At 41.7% G+C, this 22251-nt stretch overlaps 1 protein-coding gene across 1 annotated transcript; it reads left to right on the top strand.

Annotated features, from left to right (window-relative positions):
- The first annotated feature begins 2008 nt into the window (after window positions 1-2008).
- LOC141089713 (chymotrypsin A-like) lies at window positions 2009-12034 on the top strand. The gene is made up of 7 exons (XM_073576208.1): window positions 2009-2298; window positions 2583-2686; window positions 3745-3824; window positions 5760-5838; window positions 9745-9925; window positions 10080-10213; window positions 11809-12034. Exons 1-7 carry the CDS (start codon window positions 2247-2249, stop codon window positions 11968-11970), a joined length of 792 nt encoding a protein of 263 aa, XP_073432309.1. The 5' UTR covers window positions 2009-2246; the 3' UTR covers window positions 11971-12034.
- The last annotated feature ends 10217 nt before the right edge of the window (window positions 12035-22251 follow it).

Here is a 22251-nt window from a genome sequence, read left to right as displayed (position 1 = left end):
GGATACAGCAGGCTGTTTCACATGTAGATAGTGAAAAAATATTATTTAATATGTGATACTTGTGCATGGAGCACAAAAGAAGCAGTGCACAACACACTTGTAGGACATTGCCCTGCCGGCTTTGTCTGAGAACCTCAGTAATGCCCAAAACAAAGCAAAAAACATTCCGGAAGGTAAATTTTACATCAACACTGGACACTATCTAGCTACAATATCTGACTGATATAAAAGCGCCTAACTAAATAGCTGAAATCTTGCTAGTAACAGTGTCAGCATCAGGAGCAGTCTCTCTGCACTGTTGCAGTGTCAAAATGGCGCTAAAACAAGATGGCCGCTATTTATATGGAGACGGACATGTGATTTGAGCAGCCAATGACGCAAGCCGTTGTGCGAGGACATTGTGGGTGTTTCCTGCGCCCTGATTGGCTAGCTGCAATGTGCACACGTAAAGTTAGGGGGAAAAAATGACTGGTGTGCTTATAAGAGCTCTGCAGTCCCCCTCCTCTCATCAAACACGTGCCAAACGCTCATAAAACACCACCATTATCGTTGCTAAAGTGCTGAAAATATCTTTGTGGCAACACTAAAATTTTCCTGCACTTTTACCGAATGTTAAAGATTTTTACCGATTTCATAAAATTTTGCTTGGGTTTCCGATCATGGATCCGAATGTGTCATATTTGTGCCAAACTTATGTTTGATGATCGTTTTCGATACAAATTCGCTCATCTCTAGACAAGAGTTGATAAACAGGCACATTATTAGTAGAAGAAGCACATGATTAGTGGATAGGGCACATTATACCAGGATAGGGGACACCATACCAGGATGGGGGACATATATTGCTAGAAGGGGACCAGGATGGGGGACATTATACTAGGAAAGGGAGACATTATACCAGGATGGGGGACATTATCAGTAATAGGCCCAGGATGGGAGACATTATTGCAGGAAAAGGTCAGGATGGGGGACATTATTATAGAAAAAGGGCACAGAATGAGGGATATTGTTACAAGAAGGGGCCAGGATCGGTCACCTTATTACAGGATGAGGGACAATGTTACATGAGGGGGTGATCACGTGTATATTCACAGGATCTGGAAAGCTACAAGGCCCAATATATCTGAAGAAAATTCAGGTCCAAATTTTGTACTGGGGCCCATCAGACTTTAGTTACACCACTGGCTGACTGGATTCTTTTAAATGATCAAGTGCTCTTGCTACATGTTTTTAGAATTTTTAACTATGGTATATTAAAAGGTGATTGTTGCATAAATCATTAATATCCGATTTAGTTTGTATTCCTTTGCTCTGTGAAGGCCTTGCCGGTGCTAATTCCATGCACAATGAATGTATAATTCAATGTTATGTTGACTTATTTAAATATATATATATACAGTATATATATATAATTTTTAATTTAATTTCAAATTTTACATTTTTTTTAAAGATGAAAGAAACCACAAAAGCGCGCCCATAGGGCTTTACCAGATAGAGGTTGTGTAACACCACAACTACTAAATTTGCTTAATCCCATATAATGAAGCTGCAGCAGGAGGATGTAGACACAGCGTCTGCTTCCATTACTCAAAGAGGAGATCCCAAAAGGGAAAAAATACACCTGGTTCCCACGCTGCTATCCTTCAACCCTCAAATGGAGGAAATCCAGTCGATTCTAGGAGTAGGTTCCAATATCAATGCTTTATTTCATGGTACATACAAAGACAACGCGTTTCGAGGTCCATTCCATGACACCTTCCTCAGGTTGGATGTACAAGGATCCTTGAACATCTGACCTGAGGAAGAGGTCATGGAATGGAACTCGAAACGCGTTGTCTTTGTATGTACCATGAAATAAAGCATTGATATTGGAACCTACTCCTAGAATCGACTGGATTTCCTCCATTTGAGGGTTGAAGTACAGCAGCGCGGAAACCAGGTGTTTTTTTTTTTTTTTTCGCTTTTGGGATCTCCTCTTTGAGTACATTTTTTTAAGGGACTTACCATTTACATGTTCCCAGTATTATCTTGAGCGCCGGCCATAGTCTTTTTTCCTATAATTGATTCTCATTCACTTGTCTCTCCAGCAGTGCTGTAGTTAGCCAAGGTTTTTTGATAACCAAATGCTATTTTCCCTGAACAGTTTCCACGCATTAGATAACGATCCATGTTTTCATTGGTGAGCAATGTGAATAAAATCCTTCTTCCCAAGTTGGAGGGTCTCGCACAGCTCATATTGAAGCAAGATGGCAATCCTTTGTCTCCTGTCTTTCATTGCCCTTTTGGGCACAACCTATGGTACGTAACTATTTGGCTATAGGAACTAGTTTCATTATTGTCTCTGTACTTTTCCTTAAGGTTTATTTTGGAAACTGGAATTGAATCTTTGTTTTTTTCGGAAGCAATGTAACTTTTTAGAAAACATGGTGATGGTGTTGATACGTTGTTGCTCTCTAAAGGATTAGGTCTAGTAATTGACGCTGCACAAAACATATACTCTATACATGAATCATTCATGGAAAATGGAACCCATTATTAAGTAATTATAATTAAGTAATTTTTCTATATTTTAACTTTTTTAGGATGTGGAAGACCAGCTATCCAGCCAGTCCTTACAGGATATTCTAGAATTGTGAATGGGGAGGAAGCTATTCCAGGATCCTGGCCATGGCAGGTCTCTCTTCAGGTAAGATCAAAACCTTTTAACTCCTTCCTGCTTCAAAGCAAGATCCGTTCCGCCTCCACAGTGTCCAATGCCTTCACTGTCACGATTCCACTCTATGCCCTGAGTGAGTGCTTAGTCAGGCGACCGCATGTATGTGATTTTGCATACTTGCACGCACCGGTCAACTAGTCTTACGTGGCTGTTCTCAATAGACGAGAACTGAAAGACACTAGATGAGACTAGTTGAGTGCCTCCTGACAAAGCTAGGCGGAACGCACATTGAAAGTAGGATATTTTCTCTGTTACCTTTGTGAGCGATCTTTATAATTGCTCGTCTAAAACTGTCTACGTACTGTGAAGTGGAGATTAGCACTATTACATATTATTTTGCAATATTTAGCCATTTATTCCTTCCCCTTGGATACATATTCTGACAGTTGTTACTGGTTACTTTACATCTGATTTTATAGTTTGTCACCTGTAATTTGTAGTAGCTCCAGCTAAGGCCATGTTCTTCTCTTACCCTTTTATCGATGATTACGTTATTTTTTTTAGAGATTTTAATTACTTATAATAAAAATGTATTTTTAACGTAGATGTATTGCTACAACTGATCTTTGATGGATCTATTATTGCTACAGTTGTTGGTATTGTTCTGATCTGTACAGTGTAATGTCCATAACGCTGTGTCGGATGAACAAGGAACTTTTTTTTTGTTTTTGTTGGGCTCATACAGGATTAAAGAATCTAAAGACATGATAGATTTCTGTGGATGTCGTATTAGAGTCTATCGTGCTGAGAGCATATGCAAAGCCAAAATAAGGCCGAGGGGTTAATGGCTATTAGGTTGCAGACGTGATCAGTAATGTTCTCATTCACTGTAGACACAGATCTTGAAACTGGAGAAGAAGAGCACAAAGTAACAAAACTTTACAAAAGACATTTTAAAATGTATTACAGTAAGCAACTTTTAGAGGAAAAATGGTAATAAATACGTTAAAATGTTTCTTCTCTGGAGTAAGGGTGGACATGCTCCGATAGTTGGAATCTCTATAAATGGGTATTTTGACTCTTTGCAGGACAATACCGGATTCCACTTCTGTGGTGGATCCCTTATCAGTGATGAATGGGTCATAACCGCTGCTCACTGTAGTGTCAGGTAAGTGTTTTCCAAATGAACCTTGGCTCGATAAATAATTTGTATCTCATAACCCGGAGAGTGCGGTGGATTTCTCTACGGTCTACAGTGGAGGGAGGGACATCATCCCGATCAATCAGCAACTCCTCTCCTTTACTACTCAGTACACACCAATTTTCTCTATTCCAAATGAACAGCAGATGCTGTAAAACATATTTCATCAGACAAAGTCTGGCGTCAGCCATCGCGATCAGTCAATGGCATCAAATTTACAACAAATCGTTGGTCGAAACCAACTAATTCGGCAAAGGTTTTAGGCTATGTGCCCACGTAGCGTTTTAAAACGCTCACTAAAAACCGGACTCCTTCTCAGAAATCGCGCGGTTTTTTCAGTGCGATTTTACCGCGATTATGATCGCGATTTTCGCGTGCGATATTCAAGCACTTTCCAAGCGATTTGAAGCATCGCTTGGAAAGTGATTGACAGGTTGGTCACACTTGTCAAACATAGTGTTTGACAAGTGTGACCAGGTTTTTACTATTGAGGCCTCCTATGCCGCATCAATAGTAAAAGATAGAATGTTAAAATCCTAAAAAAAATAAAAAAAATCGGGGTATATTTACCTTCTGGCGTCCCGCGCTGCCATCCCAGGCCTCAGCGTTCCCAGTAATGCCTTGCAAGACCTGTGATGACGTAGTCTCGCGTTGCTATAGCGATCTCGCGAGACCACATCATTACAGGGCCTTGCCGCAAGGCATTACTGGGAACGCTTAGGCCGGGAATGCAGCACGGGACGCCGGAAGGTAAATATACCCCGATTTTTTTATTTTTTTTAGCATTTTAACATTCTATCTTTTACTATTGAAGCCGCATAGGCGGCCTCAATAGTAAAAACCTGGTCACACTTGTCAAACACTATGTTTGACGAGTGTGACCAACCTGTCAATCACTTTCCAAGCGATGCTTCAAATCGCTTGGAAAGTGCTTGAATATCGAACGTGAAAATCGCGGCAAAATCGCGATCATAATCACGGTGAAATCGCGCGGAAAAAAACGCACGATTTCTGGGAAGCCTAAGGCTATGTGCCCACGCTAGCGTTTTTAAACGCTCAGGAAAAGGATCCCCTTCCCAGAAATCGCGCATCTTTTGACGCGATTTTGACGCGTTTTTACGCGTTTTTTGACACGCGATTTCTGGGATCATTGGGGATGGCTAAAAACGCTCAGCAATGCGGAAATTAATGAGCATGCTGCGTTTTTAGCCGCTAAGTGATTCCTGAGCGGTTAAAAACGCATGCATTGGCACAAAAAGCCAAAAACGCATGCTAATTAATTTGATGCATCTTTTAAGCGTTTCTGCAGCGTCTGAGCCGGCTCAAACGCTGCGGAAACGCTTAAAAAAACGCATCGTGTGCACACAGCCTTAAGGTGGAAACTGAAACTAGGATTGCCAGCCAGCCTAACCATTTCTCATTTTCTCCAAATGGTAATATGGTTGGTTTAGATTAGTAATTTCCAACTTTTATTTACGAGAAGAGAGAACCACTGAAATTCCAAGGGAACTGCTTACAATTATCCCTAAAATATAATTTCTCAAGGGAACTGCTGATCCAAGTCTGAGGAACCCTGAGGTTCTACGTAAACCCCTACATATAGGAGTTTGTGTGGAACATATATGTATGGTCCACAGACATGGTCATTGCAGTTTGGTCTACTGAGTTCTGTAATTTGAATTAATAGCCTCTTCTGGATCACTGGATCATGGAGTATTTTGAGATATGGTCTACCTATATTTTCTCCTGTACTTTGCCCATGTAGGCACTGATTAGAAAACAGTGATAAAACGCAATGACAACCTCATTTCTGCTTCCTCCTTCACAATCCGTATACAGTTTGTGTTTTCCAGATAAATTGAGCATATAGTGTGAACTACATTTGTGTCTCTTCCCCCGCAGAACTTCACATAAAGTTGTTTTAGGTGAATTTGACCAGAGTTCACCTTCTGAAGATACTCAGGTGAAAACCATTGCCAAGGTATGTCCTCATCTTATTATAATATAACTGTAGAGAATTGGAAATAATGGTGTATTGCGTTCTTAAAGTGATTTTTGTGTTCAGAAGCAAAATTATTCTTATCCATGGCCTGAGTCTGGAATTGCAGATTACAGTGGCCATGTAAAGCTGACTATAGACAGGTGAAGTGGCAGACACGATGCACAATTCCCCCAATATCATGCAGTTTGACCCCAACCAGGAACTGCTAATAGAATGAGATATCTTACCTAATATTACTTGTCTAATTAAATTTCTTTTGAAATCTGGAAGACCCTAAATACAGTAAAAAGATGTCCCCAAAATATCTAAGGATCTAATCTACTAAATGCTACAACTATTGACCCTTATTATGCCTTCAGTGTCGTTTTCAAGGGTATTGGGATACTTACAAATGAAATACACAAGCCATACTTCCAACCTGCTGCTGCTCTGATGGTCTCCCCTGGACCGCAAGTGATGACATTATAGTCACTAGTCATCCGACCCCGCAGTGAATCAGTGGCCAGATCGCTTCCCGTCTAGCAGAGATTGTTGGAGTAGTGGAGATGGAGTTGGGGTGGGTGGATTCTGGTTGTAAGTATGACTTGGTTATTTCTATTTCTACAATCTGGTAACTTTGAAAAATCCTCTAAAGTGTGATAGCACCAGGTGGTGCCTGGCCTGATGAAGGCACCTGTTCAGTGTTAGCACGCACAGTAGGCTCAATCAAGTACACCTACCTATAAACCTTCATGTTTTCCAGCAACTCTGAGTAATTCCTTGTTTTCCATGTAGATTCTACTGTAGATGGTGCTGCTGGGCACCATGAATCCCGCTGTACTGTAAGGCAAAGTGCACAGGAAATGGTTGCTGTGGTAGGTATAGGTCTAACCAAAGCCACCAGGACTGTCATATGTCTAATAGGCTATGACTATAAAACTATACCACAACTACTTACCTATTAGGATACCCTTGTGGCTATAAAACTATGCTATAGCTACTTATCTATTAGGCTATGCTTTTGGCTGTAAGACTATACTATAGCTATGTACCTATTAGGCTATGCCTCTGGCTATAAGACTATGCCATGGCAATATACATATTAGACTATGCCTCTGGCTATAAGACTATGCTATAGCTTATGGAGAACTGTGTTTTGGAAAGAATTGGAAGGAAATCAACAGATTATATTGTGATGGCCCTTTTTTGTGACTAAGCAAATATTATATTTTATATTTTATTTTTATTTAATAATAGTGAAAAATTACCATATATGATACTGACCCATTTGTAATTAGGCCCGGCTCCAGGTTTTCGCAACACAGAGTGACTGCAGGCTTTTCATTTTAGATCGGACAGTATAGTCCTCCATGCAGTATTAGGGGCACCCCATAGTTTTCCATACAGTATTAGGGGCACTGCATAGTCTTCCACATAGTATTATCATGAGCACCACATAGTCTTCCATATAGTATTATCATGAGCACCACATAGTCTTCCATACAGTTTTATGGGCACCACATAGTCCTCCATACACTATTATGGGCCCCATATGTTGCTCCATACAGTATAATGGGACCCGTATAATGTGCCATACAGTATAATGGGCCCGATGTAATACTCCATACAGAATAATGGGCCTCATATAATGCTCCATATAGTATATAATGGCCTCATATAATGCTTCATACAGTATAGTGTGCCCCATATAATGCTCCATATAGTATATAATGGCACCATATAATGCTCCATACAAAATGAGCCCCATATATTGCTCCATACCATATAATGTGCCCCATATAATGCTCCATACAGTATAATGGGCCCCATATAATGCTCCATACAGAATAATTGGTATCATATAATGCTCCATATAGTATACAGTAAAATGGACCCATATAATGCGCCATACCGTATAATGAGCCCTATATATTGCTCAATATAGTATTTAATGGTCCCATATTATGCTCCATACAGTATAATGGCCTCAAATAATGCTCCATGTAGTATATAATGGCCCTATATATTGCTCCATACAGTATAATGGCCCTATTTATTGCTCTATACAAAATAATGGCCTCATATAGTGCTCTATGCAGTATATAATGGCCCCATATAATGCTCCATACAGTATAATGGGCCTCATATAATGATCCATACAGTGTAATGGCCCCATATAATGCTTCATATACTGGTCCATACAGTATAATGCCCCCAAATAATGCTTCATATACTGGTCCATACAGTATAATCGCCCCAAATAATGCTTCATATACTGGTCCATACAGTATAATAGCCCCAAATAATGATGTTTATACTGGTCCATACAGTATAATGGCCCAAAATAGTGCCCCATATAGTATATAATGGCCTTATATATTGTTCCATACAGAATTATAGCCCCATATAGTGCTCCATACAGTATAATGGGCCCCATATAGTGCTCCACACATAAAAAAGTAAATAATCAAATACTCTCCTTGTTCCCTATAGCTCCGGTCTCCTCAGCGTCTTCTGACTTTCTGCACTGCTCTGCAGAGTGATGTCATCATGCCCTCTACCCTGAGATGTCACAGAGAGTCAGAAGACGCTGAAGATACCAGAGCTTCAAGGAATGGGGAGAGGTGAGTATTTGTATAGGGCCGGTGCCAGCACTGGCACTGGATTCTTCTGGTTCACAGGCCCCACAGCATGCTGGAGTCCCCGACGACGAGTGCCCCCCAATGCGTCCAAGACCCGGCACTTGCCTTGATACGCCAGGTAGTGATGCTGGCCTTGATTGTACTGATATGTAATAAAATATGGCCCATATTTAAATCATAGAGTGAACGGCCAAAATGGTGAAGTTTATTAAAAAAATATGATTTCTTGTAGAGGGAACAAACCTTTATACAGCTATATCAATTAGACCCTGGAAATTGGTGACATCAAAACTTTGTTACCAAGTATGATATTAGTGTGTAATACTTGTAAAATATAGGAAAGCTATTAATATTTGTGATTGCCATAATTGTACCAACCCACAGAGCTACCTCTTTTTTCATGATGTACAGTAAAAAAACATTCTATTTAATGTACAAATGTAGGAATTGAAACATTGAGACCACAATGGAATTGCATTTTTCTCCCCCCCCCCCCGCTCAAAATAAAGTTGCCTTTCTTGAAAAATGTAATATTACAAGTTGTAGGCACTAGATCTTGTGATGGGGCGTTTATCCAGGGAACTAATCTGATTGCTGTTCAGTATGTGAAGTTGGGAAGGAATTTTTCTTGTAATATGGAGCTATTAAAGGGGTTGTCTGGTTCAAGCCTATAAGTCTGCAGTCACACAGAGTGCTCGGAGGTTATGTATGAGTTATACATATTCCCGGTCAGTGGGCGCAGCCTTGCTCTCCATACACAGTATGGAGCGAGGTTGTGCCCTGTCTAGTGACGCGGCCGACCAGTGGTTGTGGCGCCTACAGGGAGCGACCTCATACCATACAAGTTTTTGGCGCAAGGCTGCACCCACTGCCCGGGAGTATGTATAACGCATACATACTCGCCAGTCCTGACTCATAAACCGGCAAATCCTCGCAGTGCATAGTGCATTTGCTGGGGGATTCACAAGTATTCAGTCACACAGAATGACTGACCGGACAATAATGTCAGCCCCATGGGGTTTTTGCCTTCCTCTGGGTCAACATGTTAGTGTATAGGCTGAACTCAATGGACTCTATCTTCAAGACTATGAAGCTATGATAAGTTACATGTATCCAAAATGTATCTATGAATGGAGGGAGACAAAAATGAAAAATGGGAAATGCACCCAGGACCGTCAGCACTGCAAAGCAACAGTGCTACCCACTGAGCCACATACTAATGATCAATATACCGTAAAATTCATTTGTCTGAATTTTATTCAAGGTCTTCAAGCACCCGAATTACAGTACTTTCACTATAAAAAATGACATTACGCTGATCAAATTGTCTTCCCCCGTTAAAACACGTGCTGAAGTGTCTCCTGTTTGCGTGGCAATGGCTACTGACAACTATGAAGGTGGTCTGAAGTGTGTCACCACAGGATGGGGGCTGACAGACTCTTCAGGTATGGATGAACATGTATGGCTTACCCAAGAAGGTCAGGAAAAACTGTGCTACACGTAGCCGAGATTAACCATCACTTCAATAAAAATAATCATAACAATAAGGCATTATATCACAAATAACATGAATTACTTTATTTCTAAATCTTATTTCAGCAAGCCAAACCCCAGCTAGGCTGCAACAGGTAGCGCTGCCGCTCCTCACCAACACCGAATGCAAGAAATACTGGGGCAACAAGATCCATGATGTCATGATCTGCGCTGGAGCCGATGGAGCCTCCTCTTGCATGGTAAGTATAAATTGATGGAAAGACTTCCACTCTGGCTGCCACTCATGGTCCATGCCAGTGACGGATTCAACGCTGTGGGAACTGTTCCTCCCCAGTGGTGCATTGTACAGGGACCTATATTCTGGACCTGTTCTGTTACTTGGCACGGGTCTCATATGTTGCCTGATGGCTAAATAATATCAATCAAAGAGTTGTGCTGAGCGGAGAAGCACATATGTAACCACCGTATGCGTACTACCATATGCTACGACTACACTATGCAAGTAGTGGTGATCATAAAGTCCAGATACAACTCCAATTTCAAAAAAGTTGGGACGCTGTGAAAAATGGAAATATCTTTAAGTCATTATTTGTTCACAACACAATGGAGGACACAGATCAGAAGTTGAACTTTGACATTTTTACATTTCATTGGAAAATTGGTGGCAGCCACACATCTCAAATAAGTTGTGCCCGGGCCGTGTCCACCATTGTGTAGATTCCCTTCCTCTTCTTATTACAGTCTGTAAACGTCTGGGGAGTGAGGAGTCAATTGCTGGAGTTTTGGGAGAGGAATGTTGTCCCTTTCTTGTCTGGTGTCGGATTCTCGCTGCTCCACAGTTCGCGGTCTTTGCCAGATTTTTCATTTCATAATGTGCCAAATTTTTTCTCTTGGTGGAAATCTGGACTGCAGGCGGCCGGTTCATCACCCCAACGCTTCTTTTGTCGAGGCCATGCTGGAATGATGATCCAGTATGAGGTTTAGCTTTGTCTTACTAAAATATTTAAGGTCTTCGCAAAAACAGGCGAAGTCCGGTTGGAGTATATGTTGTTCTAAAACATCAATATCTGCTCAGTACTGATAGTACCTCTCCAGATGTATAAGCTGCCCATGCCATAGGCACTAATGCAGCCCCATACCATTAGAGATGCAGGAACTATGAGATGATAACCATCTGGATGGTCCCTCTACTCTAGATCCTCAGGACATGATATCTGTGGTTTCCATAAACAATTTTATATTTTGATTCATCCCACCTAAGAACAGTTATTTATTTTGCCTCAGTTCATTATACCTGTGCTTTCACCAAAAGAAGATGGCAGCGTTTCTGGACTGTGTTGATATACAGCTTCTTCTTTGAATGCGAAAGCTTTAGTTTGAACTTGTGGATTGCATGGGGAACTGCTACAAGAGGTTTCCAAATCATTGCATTCTTGTTTTCTTTACACAGCTCCAAACTTTTGAGGAATTGGGGTTGCATATTGTTATTGCAGAGCGCCATAGTATTTGTAGCACAGTCATGGCCATGAAGAAAGTACATGACTATCCAGCTGTAGGTGTTACCTTTGTTAAGGGGCACTGAACCATTTAAAAAAGGGGCAAGCAAAAAGACTGCAGCAGCACCCTCCTGTCATCAACTGTCTGTCGCTGTTCCCCACCAAGTATCTCAGGCTCTACAAAGGGCTGTTCATATACTGAATAAGCGTAGCCTCTCCTGATTTAGGTCAGGGCATAGCAGTATAGTTCAGGGGACAATATATGTTCCAGCACCTACAGAGCTATGTAATAGGCCCTTTCAGTAAGTTACTGAATATCACATTTTTATGAATTTCAGGGTGACTCTGGAGGTCCTCTTGTATGTCAGAAGGATGGAAGCTGGACTTTGGTTGGAATAGTATCCTGGGGAAGTGGTACCTGCTCTCCATCATCTCCCGGGGTGTACGCTCGGGTCACTGAACTCAGAGACTTTATTGACCAAACTGTTGCTGCCAACTAAATAAGAGTTATCATTGTATTGATGTTCAGTGTTTCACTTTGAATAAAATCGATTGCAGTCTCCATTTCCTCCAGTCTTCTGCATAATCGCCATATTAAAAAATAACATTGGAGAAATCCTGGCTCCAGCCTCAGGAATGGGCAGACATCTTACTGCTACAGACACAGATTCCATAAGGACCCGAAGGTCATGTCAATAATCTCCATCAGCCTCTCTGGTGACATGATACTGGTTTTTACATCTGTGCATAGTGAAGAGAGTGGGCAAAAAAAGAAAAGAAACTTGAAAGACTCCACATTGAATCATAATAACACAGCACAATAGGGAACTGCTATGTGCTCAGCTTTAGGCTCAAAATATTAAATTACTTGATCAATAGTGGTCAACATACAACATTATGGGATCTTAACTCTACTAAAAGGAGTTTGTAAGCACAAAATAACTATATAGACCAAGCACAGGTGCTCTATGCACCCTTGGTGTGGCCAAACAGTTCAAAGCACCTTCCAACTTACATCTTTTGCATTCATCTACAACCTCCTCTTCCTTAATTGTCAATCCCTGACCATCCCTGATTGACTGTCAGGGATAGGTCTGACATTGTACTAGTCAGAGGAGGGTGGAGATGGAAAACATCACTACTAGGTAGGTCCCCTTCAGACATCTGTTATTTCACTTATTTGTTCTGTGTCAAGCATGTACCCATTATAGTCTATGGATCTATAGTGCTGTTCAAATGTCCATTTTTTGGGGGTTTTGCAGTTGTCTGTCCTTATAAAAAATCAGTGAGACATGTTGTCACAACTCTGTTGTCGGGTGTCCCGGGACCAGGAGCTCCTTCACTGTCTCTAATGCTAGGGGTTGCCCTAGCTCGCCCTTTTCCCCTGACTAATTCTGATGGTGAAGACGCCGGGGCCACCTACCTTGCCTCAGCTCCTGAATCCACCCAGGGAAGAGGGGAGTAGTTGGGTGCCATAATACACCAACCAGACTAACAAGGTAATATGAACAGGGATAAAGGAAAATACCAATCATACAAATATACTCCCACATAAAACAGAGGAATGCACCAAAGTAGGAGAGGGAATTATTACACACTCATAACCTAGCAAAAGTCAAAGATAAATCCACCAAACGCCTTTTCCTATAATAACCACCAACAACCTCCAGCTATGCAGCATAAGCTATCTCTGACAATAAGTGCTAACCAGGGCCAAAATTATATAGGAGATGGGAGTGGTTAACAGTGCACAGCTGAGAATCGTAACAATCCAGGAGCATTCAACAGAGCAGATTAACCTCTGCACTGCCAAAAGACATATACACTGTTTAATAAGAAGGTGAAGCATCTCTAAGCAGTGCGGCAGTAGCAGAAATCAGATGCTGCGGTCTTCTAGCTGCTCTCTGTCGCGGTAAACCCATGACACATGTCGTTTTTGATCAGAATCAGAGATCAAAATCACCCGTACGAATCTATGGGTCTATGAAAACCTTGGACAGTGCACATTGCTACACTGTTCAATCCATAAGCTGTCCGTGATCAACACTGCAATTGGTACGAGCAGCTTGACAATATTTTTTTTTCTTGCATAATATAAAAACTGATGAAGCTTTGATTGGAAAAACTGACGCACTCACGAAAATCAACTTGGTTTTCCCACGTATGAGAAACATCATTTACGTCTAAATGAGGCTTGGGAGTGCTTTTTACTAATTAATAAGCAGCACTGCATGATCCGTGAGCTTTGTCTCCTTTCTGGGACTGGGTGCATGAAGATCCCATTGACTATGAGTGGATAACTACTGGTTCCTTGTTTTATTCTTGGAAAAACTCTGGATATTCTGCTTTTGGTTCATCGTCACATAGACTGGTAAGGCGCACATTCATGTATCCATGTTGTTGCGCCTAAGTGTTTTTCACTTGATAATAATCCATTGACCTTTAACTAGTGGCCTATAATGGGAGTAAGGAATAGTCGCTCCACTTAGAGCTGATTTTTTTCTCCCATTCCAATTACATTAGAACGGAATCCATATTCCAAGGATCCATAAGCTTATACGTTTCAAGTTAGGAACCTTTATTCACAGCTTTCATTACATATTTAGAATACAACATTTTCATAGTCTATAAACTTCCAGAAAAACTCAGCTTTAATCTTGATCCTACAACAACCAATGGCAATGCTTGTTTTAAGTGATCATAACTCTGTTTCTGTATGTTCTCCTCATGCTTGTGTGGGTTTCCTTGGGGTACTCCAGTTTCCACTCACCCTCCAAAGACATACTTATAAAGAATTTAGATTATGAAGGTTGATGATGATGTTTATTTGCATTTCTGTATGTACAAGAATTCTATCAAGAAGATTATGGGCTCCAATTATGTCAAAGGAATTCCCTAGCCATGATCTTATCATGATGCATCTTACTGCCTTATCCTTATGATGAACAGTCTTTATCTGTCAGCAAAAAAATACTATCCTCTGAAAACATTAAAAGAGTTGACCACTACTCAGACAATTCTTTCTAACGCTTATACTTACTGAACCTCGGGTGCTGGCACCATTCCAGAGGTGTTGGCACTGGCTCTCCTGGGGATTCCGTCATATTATGTCATGTGATCCCTGTGCCCAATCGGTGCCGGCTTCACTTTCCCCTCCTACAGAAGAATCAGACATCAAGAGGAAGTGAACACACAACCGAAGCTCTAATGTCCACTTGATGTCAGATTCATCCATAGGAGATAAGAGAAGCCAATGCTGATTGGCCACAGGGATTGTGTGACATAACAATGTCAATCGGTGCCAACACTGCTGAAAAGGCTTCAGCACAGAAAGTGATTACAACAGGATTTTCTGAGTAATAGACAACCCCTTTAAATGGGGGTTTCAACACTTTGATATCAATGGTCTTACTGTAAGAGGTGATAAAAAAAACATGTGCCGGTAACCCAGGAAATACCAACACAAGTACAATAGGTTCTCCACAGTCTCCCTGTCTTATCCTTTCTGACTGGTTCTTTACCTGATTTGTTAATGGCCTCCCATCTTTATAGGTTCAATTCTGTGGAATTTGCTCCAACAACTCAGTGGATGGAGAAGGACTAGCTATCCACTTTCCAATTAGGGGAAAGTAGAGAGATGGTCTTTCTTCGTTGGGACCTTATTGGCCACATAAAACTATGTGTTGGGGCAGATTTGGCCTGCTGGCATTGAGTTTGACACGTGCTGTAAATGCAGAATATATAAACCCTAACTAATAATATATTCTTTCTCTAAAAACTTGTGGAAATATAGACAAGCGAACAATTGATGATAAACAACAAGTGTTTCTATGGCCCAACCAAACCATGGAGATAAAAAGTTACCATCCTGTTTGCTATGGTACAGTTGTGGCCAAAAGTATTGACACCCCTTCAATTCTGTCAGATAATACTCAGTTTCTTCCTGAAAATGATTGCAAACACAAATTCTTTGGTATTATCTTCATTTAATTTGTCTTAAATGAAAAAACACAAAAGAGAATGAAGCAAAAAGCAAAACATTGATCAATTCACCCAAAACTCCAAAAATGGGCCAGACAAAAGTATTGGCACCCTCAGCCTAATACTTGGTTGCACAACCTTTACCCAAAATAACTGCGACCAACCGCTTCCGGTAACCATCAATGAGTTTCTTACAATGCTCTGCTGGAATTTTAGACCATTCTTCTTTGGCAAACTGCTCCAGGTCCCTGATATTAGAAGGGTGCCTTCTCCAAACTGCCATTTTTAGATCTCTCCACAGGTGTTCTATGGGATTCAGGTCTGGCCACCTTAGAAGTCTCCAGTGCTTTCTCTCAAACCATTTTCTAGTGCTTTTTGAAGTGTGTTTTGGGTCATTGTCCTGCTGGAAGACCCATGACCTCTGAGGGAGACCCAGCTTTCTCATACTGGGCCCTAAATTATGCTGCAAAATTTGATGGTAGTCTTCTGACTTCATAATGCCATGCACATGGTCAAGCAGTCCAGTGCCAGAGGCAGCAAAGCAACCCCAAAACATCAGGGAACCTCCGCCATGTTTGACTGTAGGGACCGTGTTCTTTTCTTTGAATGCCTCTTTTTTTTTCTCCTGTAAACTCTATGTTGATGCCTTTGCCCAAAAAGCTCTACTTTTGTCTCATCTGACCAGAGAACATTCTTCCAAAACGTTTTAGGCTTTTTCAGGTAAGTTTTGGCAAACTCCAGCCTGACTTTTTTATGTCTCGGGGTAAGAAGTGGGGTCTTCCTGGGTCTCCTACCATACAGTCCCTTTTCATTCAGACGCTGACGGATAGTACGGGTTGACACTGTTGTACCCTCGAACTGCAGGGCAGCTTGAACTTGTTTGGATGTTAGTCGAGGTTCTTTATCCAACATCCGCACAATCTTGCGTTGAAATCTCTTGTCAATTTTTCTTTTCCGGCCACATCTAGAGAGGTTAGCCACAGTGCCATGGGCTTTAAACTTCTTGATGACACTGCGCACGGTAGACACAGGAACATTCAGGTCTTTGGAGATGGACTTGTAGCCTTGAGATTGCTCATGCTTCCTCACACTTTGGTTTCTCAAGTCCTCAGACAGTTCTTTGGTCTTCTTTCTTTTCTCCATGCTCAATGTGGTACACACAAGGACATAGGACAGAGGTTGAGTCAACTTTAATCCATGTCAACTGACTGCAAGTGTGATTTAGTTATTGCCAACATCTGTTAGGTGCCACAGGTAAGTTACAGGTGCTGTTAATTACACAAATTAGAGAAGCATCACATGATTTTTCGAACAGTGCCAATACTTTTGTCCACCCTCTTTTTTATGTTGGTGTGGAATTATATCCAATTTGGCTTTAGGACAATTCTTTTTGTGTTTTATCATTTAAGACAAATTAAATGAAGATAATAATACCAAAGAATTTGTGTTTGCAATAATTTTCAGGAAGAAACTGAGTATTATCTGACAAAATTGCAGGGGTGTCAATACTTTTGGCAAAACAACTGTATATGGTACTGTATTTTATAAAGACGGCCATCTTTGGATGTCATTGTTAGGCATTGCTTAATTAAAATGTTCTCAATTGTTTTTTCCACTTCCAAAAAACAATTAGTTTGAAGAGGCCCTTGAATACCTGGAAGATAGAAAGAAAAATATACATGACGTCCATACAAAGGAACAAAGGTAATTGAGGAAGTGCATGTGATGCCTGGAGGGGTATTCGAAGCTTTACTCCGCTAATAGATTCAATCATAGAAAGTGCTTCTCTGAGGTTACCGGCGCTGGCTGAAGTAAGTCCAGCAGAAAGAAAGTCATTCAGTGACCAAGCAACCGATTACACCTAATTCCTGCAGCCACAATGGTCTTAATTTATAACATTTCCTAAAAACTGTATGTCGGAAGACTGGTTCTATCAGCTTGTAATAAACATAAGAGTACAAACTGATCCGGATTTCTCTGAAATGTAAAGGGTTATTAATATTCTCCTTCATACCTGAAAGAGCATTTTTGAAAGTTAGCTTTTTTTCTTTTTATTTGAAAAACCAAATATTTTGTGGTCTTTATTTTTGTGTCATTTTTATAGTATCTTGCATTGCGATATCATGGAGAAAAGTTTGTTTTGCACATTTTTAAAAAGTTACAATGCGTCATGAAAATACATTTTAAATTATATCCTGTTACTGTTATGGTTTTTTTTTATACTGTTTTGGAAAAGGGCTAGATGTTACAATTTGGACATTCTTTAGGTTTTTTTTACGTACTGGGCTGACATATCCGCTCGAGTTACAGGGGAAATGCTCATACCTCCAAACATACTCTGCAGAGATGATTGGGGTATGCCAAGTTCTTGACGCTACCCATGACTCTACTAACACACTGATTCCTGCAGATAACAGTACCATTTCATCATCCTATTGCTATGGCATGAGCAGGGAGCGTTATGGCTCCTTCATGATCTATATTTCTAGTCTTCATTCTGCACTGTGTCTACCGTAATCATGAAGGAAGATACGGTAATAAACCTTCTCTGGCTTTTTACTCCTCTCTTTCAGACTCTTCTAGGACACTTAGAAATATGCTAACTGCCCAATTTTTTTTATAAGAATACAATATTGTAATTAATCAATTAAACAATACATTATGACAAATTAATGATAATTTTCTCCTTCTACCAGATCAACCAGTATCATTAACACAACTTTGCACTGGTTTATGAACTTTATCATATGTCAAAAACAGTATGCAGTAGTCTGTGAAAGTCTGGGAATTGTTGGTAGGGTTACTTAGTTCAGCCTCTACTATTTACAGTTTTGTCAACTTAAACTGGATGTAGAAAATGAACATCTTAAAAGCAGAACTCTACAGTGCTGACCCCCAGAGATCAGATATATCCTTATTCCTTAACCAACATGGGCACTTAGGTTGGGAAAACTCACTAATTAATTATGTATTTGGAAGTGTGCTTGCCAGTGTACTTTTGTCAGGTGCAAAAACTTGGAATGCTAAAGGTACCACCTGCAAAATTATAATTAATTGGCATAATGGGCTGTGCCCATGTATTAAACAATAGTTAAAACTAGAATGTTGCAGCAAAATTATACTAATTACGATTATGCGGGTGTGCTGCGCTGCTGGTAAGGAATTAACTGGATTCAGATAAATAGTTTGCTCCGCTAGTTGGATAAACCAATGTCGATATATACCAAAAGAGTGAAATGCGGGTGTGCTGTGCTGCTCGTAAGGAATTCACAGGTGTCAAATAGAAATACATTGCAGTTTATCCCAAATGCGTTTCTAGGTCAAACATACCTCTTCCTCAATAAATAATGTGGTTCCCCTAAGGAAGAGGTCTGTTTGACCTAGAAACGCATTGGGGATAAACTGCAATGTATTTCTATTTGATTCCTGTGAATTCCTTACAAGCAGCGCAGCACACCCACATTTCACTCTTTTGGAATATATCGACATTGGTTTATCCAACTAGCGGAGCAGCAGCTGAGGTATTGCTACCAAATGCTATTCAATGGTTTCACACCAGCACAAGATGAGTACAGTACAAAAATCCACGAAACCGCATGCTATTTGGCTAATGCTTTGGTAAGCTTTTTGTCAATTCCTAGTCTACTAGTTTTGATTAAGCTCACTGCCAAACCAATGATTATATACTTAAAGGGGTTTCCGGGCTTTTCACATAATCTCAGTACATATCTGGGCTGCAGAATTATGACAATAAGTAATTTACTTTCTGTCACTAGTTTGCACGGTTTTCTAGATATTCTGAACAGAACGTCCAAGGGGGGGTGTTATGGCATTGAAATGAGAACTAGTCATAACCTCCTACTCTACTCCAAACATGCCCTCTATAGCAACAACCCCACCCTCCATAGCTACAGGCCCTCCCCGTCCACATGAAGCAGCCCTCATCACACAGTAACAAATCCTCCCCCTCTAGCAGCCTCACTGCAGAGAGCAGACCACCCAGCTGCTCCTCCCCCAGACACACGCTGAACAGTGTTCTATGGAAAGTGAACCTAGTGAGGAGGGAAAATCGTCCTGTATTCTGGGCCACTCCATGATTACAATACATAACTCATTATCAGTAATTCCTTCCCTCACTGTCCCAGGCTGCTGGCAGCAGTGAGAACAGACTGTGTGATGGCCAGTGATGGGGGTCTGCAGCTTTTAATCTGCACAGGGGATGGCAGTCACTGATGTAATCTGTTGTGTGACAAAGCCTCTGTGTCACTGATGTCTTCACACAGCAGCAGATTTGGTGCAGTGTATGTGTGAGCACCGTGTCTCTAATGACACAAATACTGATTGGAGCAGCCTGTCCCAGAATACAGGACGATTTTCCCTCCTCACTACTTTCACTTTCCATGGAACACTGTTCAGCGTGTGTCTGGGGGAGGAGCAGCTACTCTCTGCAGTGAGGCTGCTAGAGGGGGAGGATTTGTTACTGTGAGATGAGGGCTTCTTCATGTGGACGGGGAGGGCCTGTAGCTATGGAGGGTGGGGTTGTTGCTACAGAGGGCATGTTTGTAGTAGAGTAGGAGGTTACGACTAGTTCTAATTTTAAGTGTCCCTACCAGCTTGGCTTGCATCACTTCTAGCTCCATGTCTTCCAAGAACCAATACAGACTGTTCATATCTTCTGAAATGTCAACTGGATGAAGTATTTCTACTTTAGTATGTTCCTTAGCCCCTCAAAATGCTGTGGATTAGGGGACTTAGGGGCAGAATAGAAACATGTCAGTAATGGATTGGAAATTCCGCTATGTACAACATTACCTTTTGTGGTTGTTCTGTCCTCAATAAATGAAGCAGAATTCATGTAGCTATACAGGCACCTAAACCACTATATCAGGGTCCAAAAAGGAGACTGTAGTTGAATCTTTGCATTATTGAACATGATGGTATATTGGCGCGGTGAAACTACAAGCAGAACATATATATATACACTTAGTCAATCCAGGGTACATCAGGAATTCATATATATAATATATTATAAATCAACATCTGCACTAATAGCTAACCAGGGGAAGAACTAACTAACCAGGCTAATATGGGACAGGAATTAGATACAGGAAGCATAAATACATACCAGCGATGCTATCACAAGGGAAGAATAGAAATTAGATGCTTCCTGAATGCAGGCAGAAGGAAAATGGAGAACTGGAGGGAAAGTACCATAATCCTTTGAAAAAGGCTACCAGGATGCATTGCAAAGCTTATCAGAATGCACTGCAATGGAGGGAAAAATACGAGCATCAAAGTGAAAGCAAAATAACACAATAACACTGCGGTTATGACTCTGGTCACCAGAGGGAGACAGAAACATTGAAAATATTAACAAGCAGATAATCAGGGATTATAAATCAGATGTTGGAGACGGAACAGTGGTGGTGAAGGTGGACAGAGCAGAATGCTGACTCCAGCTGATGGCGTCCTTCTCAGAGGTTTCGTCTCCTTTCTGTGATGAGGGATGGGACATATACTGCATTACGGCCTCTGCTTCCTCCACACTAATGCACTTGCCAGAGACAAAGGAGGCCAAATGTAACTTGCATTTGGTACTACTACTACTGGGACGATTGCTGCCAGCCAGGGCCGGCATCAGCACCGACGCATCCCGGCAAGAGCTGGGGCGCTGAGCAGGTAGGGGGCCCCACTCAACATTGGGGACACCAGCACTCTGGGGGCCCTGTGCCTGTGAGTGGGGCCCCTCCTCTTCTTCAGGGTCATGATACTTGAAATTCTTGCCTCTCCCTGTTCCTCCGCTACGGCATGTTTTGCATCTCCTGACTCTGATGATTCAGGTTAGATGCCCTCTGCACTGAACAGTCACAGTGCAGAGAGTCGGAAGACTGCAACGCTGAGGAGTCCAGAGCAGTGCAGAGGCCAGTGAGGAGAGGTAAGTATTTCATTTTTATTTTTATTATTTTAACGTTTGGAGCATTATATGGGCCCAGCAAAAACTGGAGCATTGGATGGGGCCCAGCATATACTGGAGCCACAGAGGTACTGCACTTCAGCCAGAGATGTGGTACCCCACTCTCGGGTAAGGAGGGGGTGCTACCTGGTACCCACACACTAGCACCCAACACAACACCTCTTTAGGCCAGGGAGGAACTAAGTAGAGGGTGGGGGTGGAGGAAGTAGATAAGGGTAGGACAGCTGAAGGGAAAGCTGACAGTTGGAGGAGGAGTCAGGAGGAGAAGTGAGTTGATGGAAGGGACTGGAAGAGTGAGGCGCTCGTCCCAGGGCTAGAGAGTACAGTGGAGTGAAGAAGGGGTCCTAGGGGCCAGGGAAGTGAAAAATCCACCCGTGGCACCCAAATCCACACCGACTGTAGTCGGGTGGAAGGACCAGGTCGCAGTAGGGGACTGGCCCCAGACTAGTGGAGATACTACAAGACTCAGCTAGCAAACCAGAGGTTGTAGTGACTGTAAGTGCGACAGCCAAATCCACACACAGTCGCTGAAAAGGTAGCCACATAGGATCAAGGGGACCAGAAGGACGTCGCCTGACAGGATCCAAGGCTGCTGGCTTGGGACACTGTGTGTGAGACACAGGGCAGGAGCTAGCGCTGAGAGAGACAACCAGAGAAGGAACATAAGGGGGTCCTGATAAATTGTAGCCCAAATTACCTGAGAGCTGGCTGGACCACCGATCTGGAGGACACAGCACCCCGGCTCGTGACTGTAACCTGAAAGACCGTGAGTAAAAGTGTGAAGACTGCACCCCGCTGTGCCCTCATATTTATTTACTGTGTCATT

Source organism: Dendrobates tinctorius, unplaced genomic scaffold (genome assembly GCF_039654945.1).
Source record: "Dendrobates tinctorius isolate UK_male_01 unplaced genomic scaffold, ASM3965494v1 ptg000047l, whole genome shotgun sequence".
Taxonomy (NCBI): domain Eukaryota; kingdom Metazoa; phylum Chordata; class Amphibia; order Anura; family Dendrobatidae; genus Dendrobates; species Dendrobates tinctorius.
The sequence above is the reverse complement of the archived record's forward strand: the minus strand, read 5'-3'. Positions and strand labels throughout refer to the sequence as shown.

Coding starts and splice junctions, on each gene's coding strand:
- LOC141089713 (XM_073576208.1), top strand. CDS start 2,247: ATGGCAATCCTTTGTCTCCTGTCTTTCATTGCCCTTTTGGGCACAACC. Junction 2,299..2,582: donor CCTTTTGGGCACAACCTATG/GTACGTAACTAT, acceptor TAACTTTTTTAG/GATGTGGAAGACCAGCTATC. Junction 2,687..3,744: donor CATGGCAGGTCTCTCTTCAG/GTAAGATCAAAA, acceptor GACTCTTTGCAG/GACAATACCGGATTCCACTT.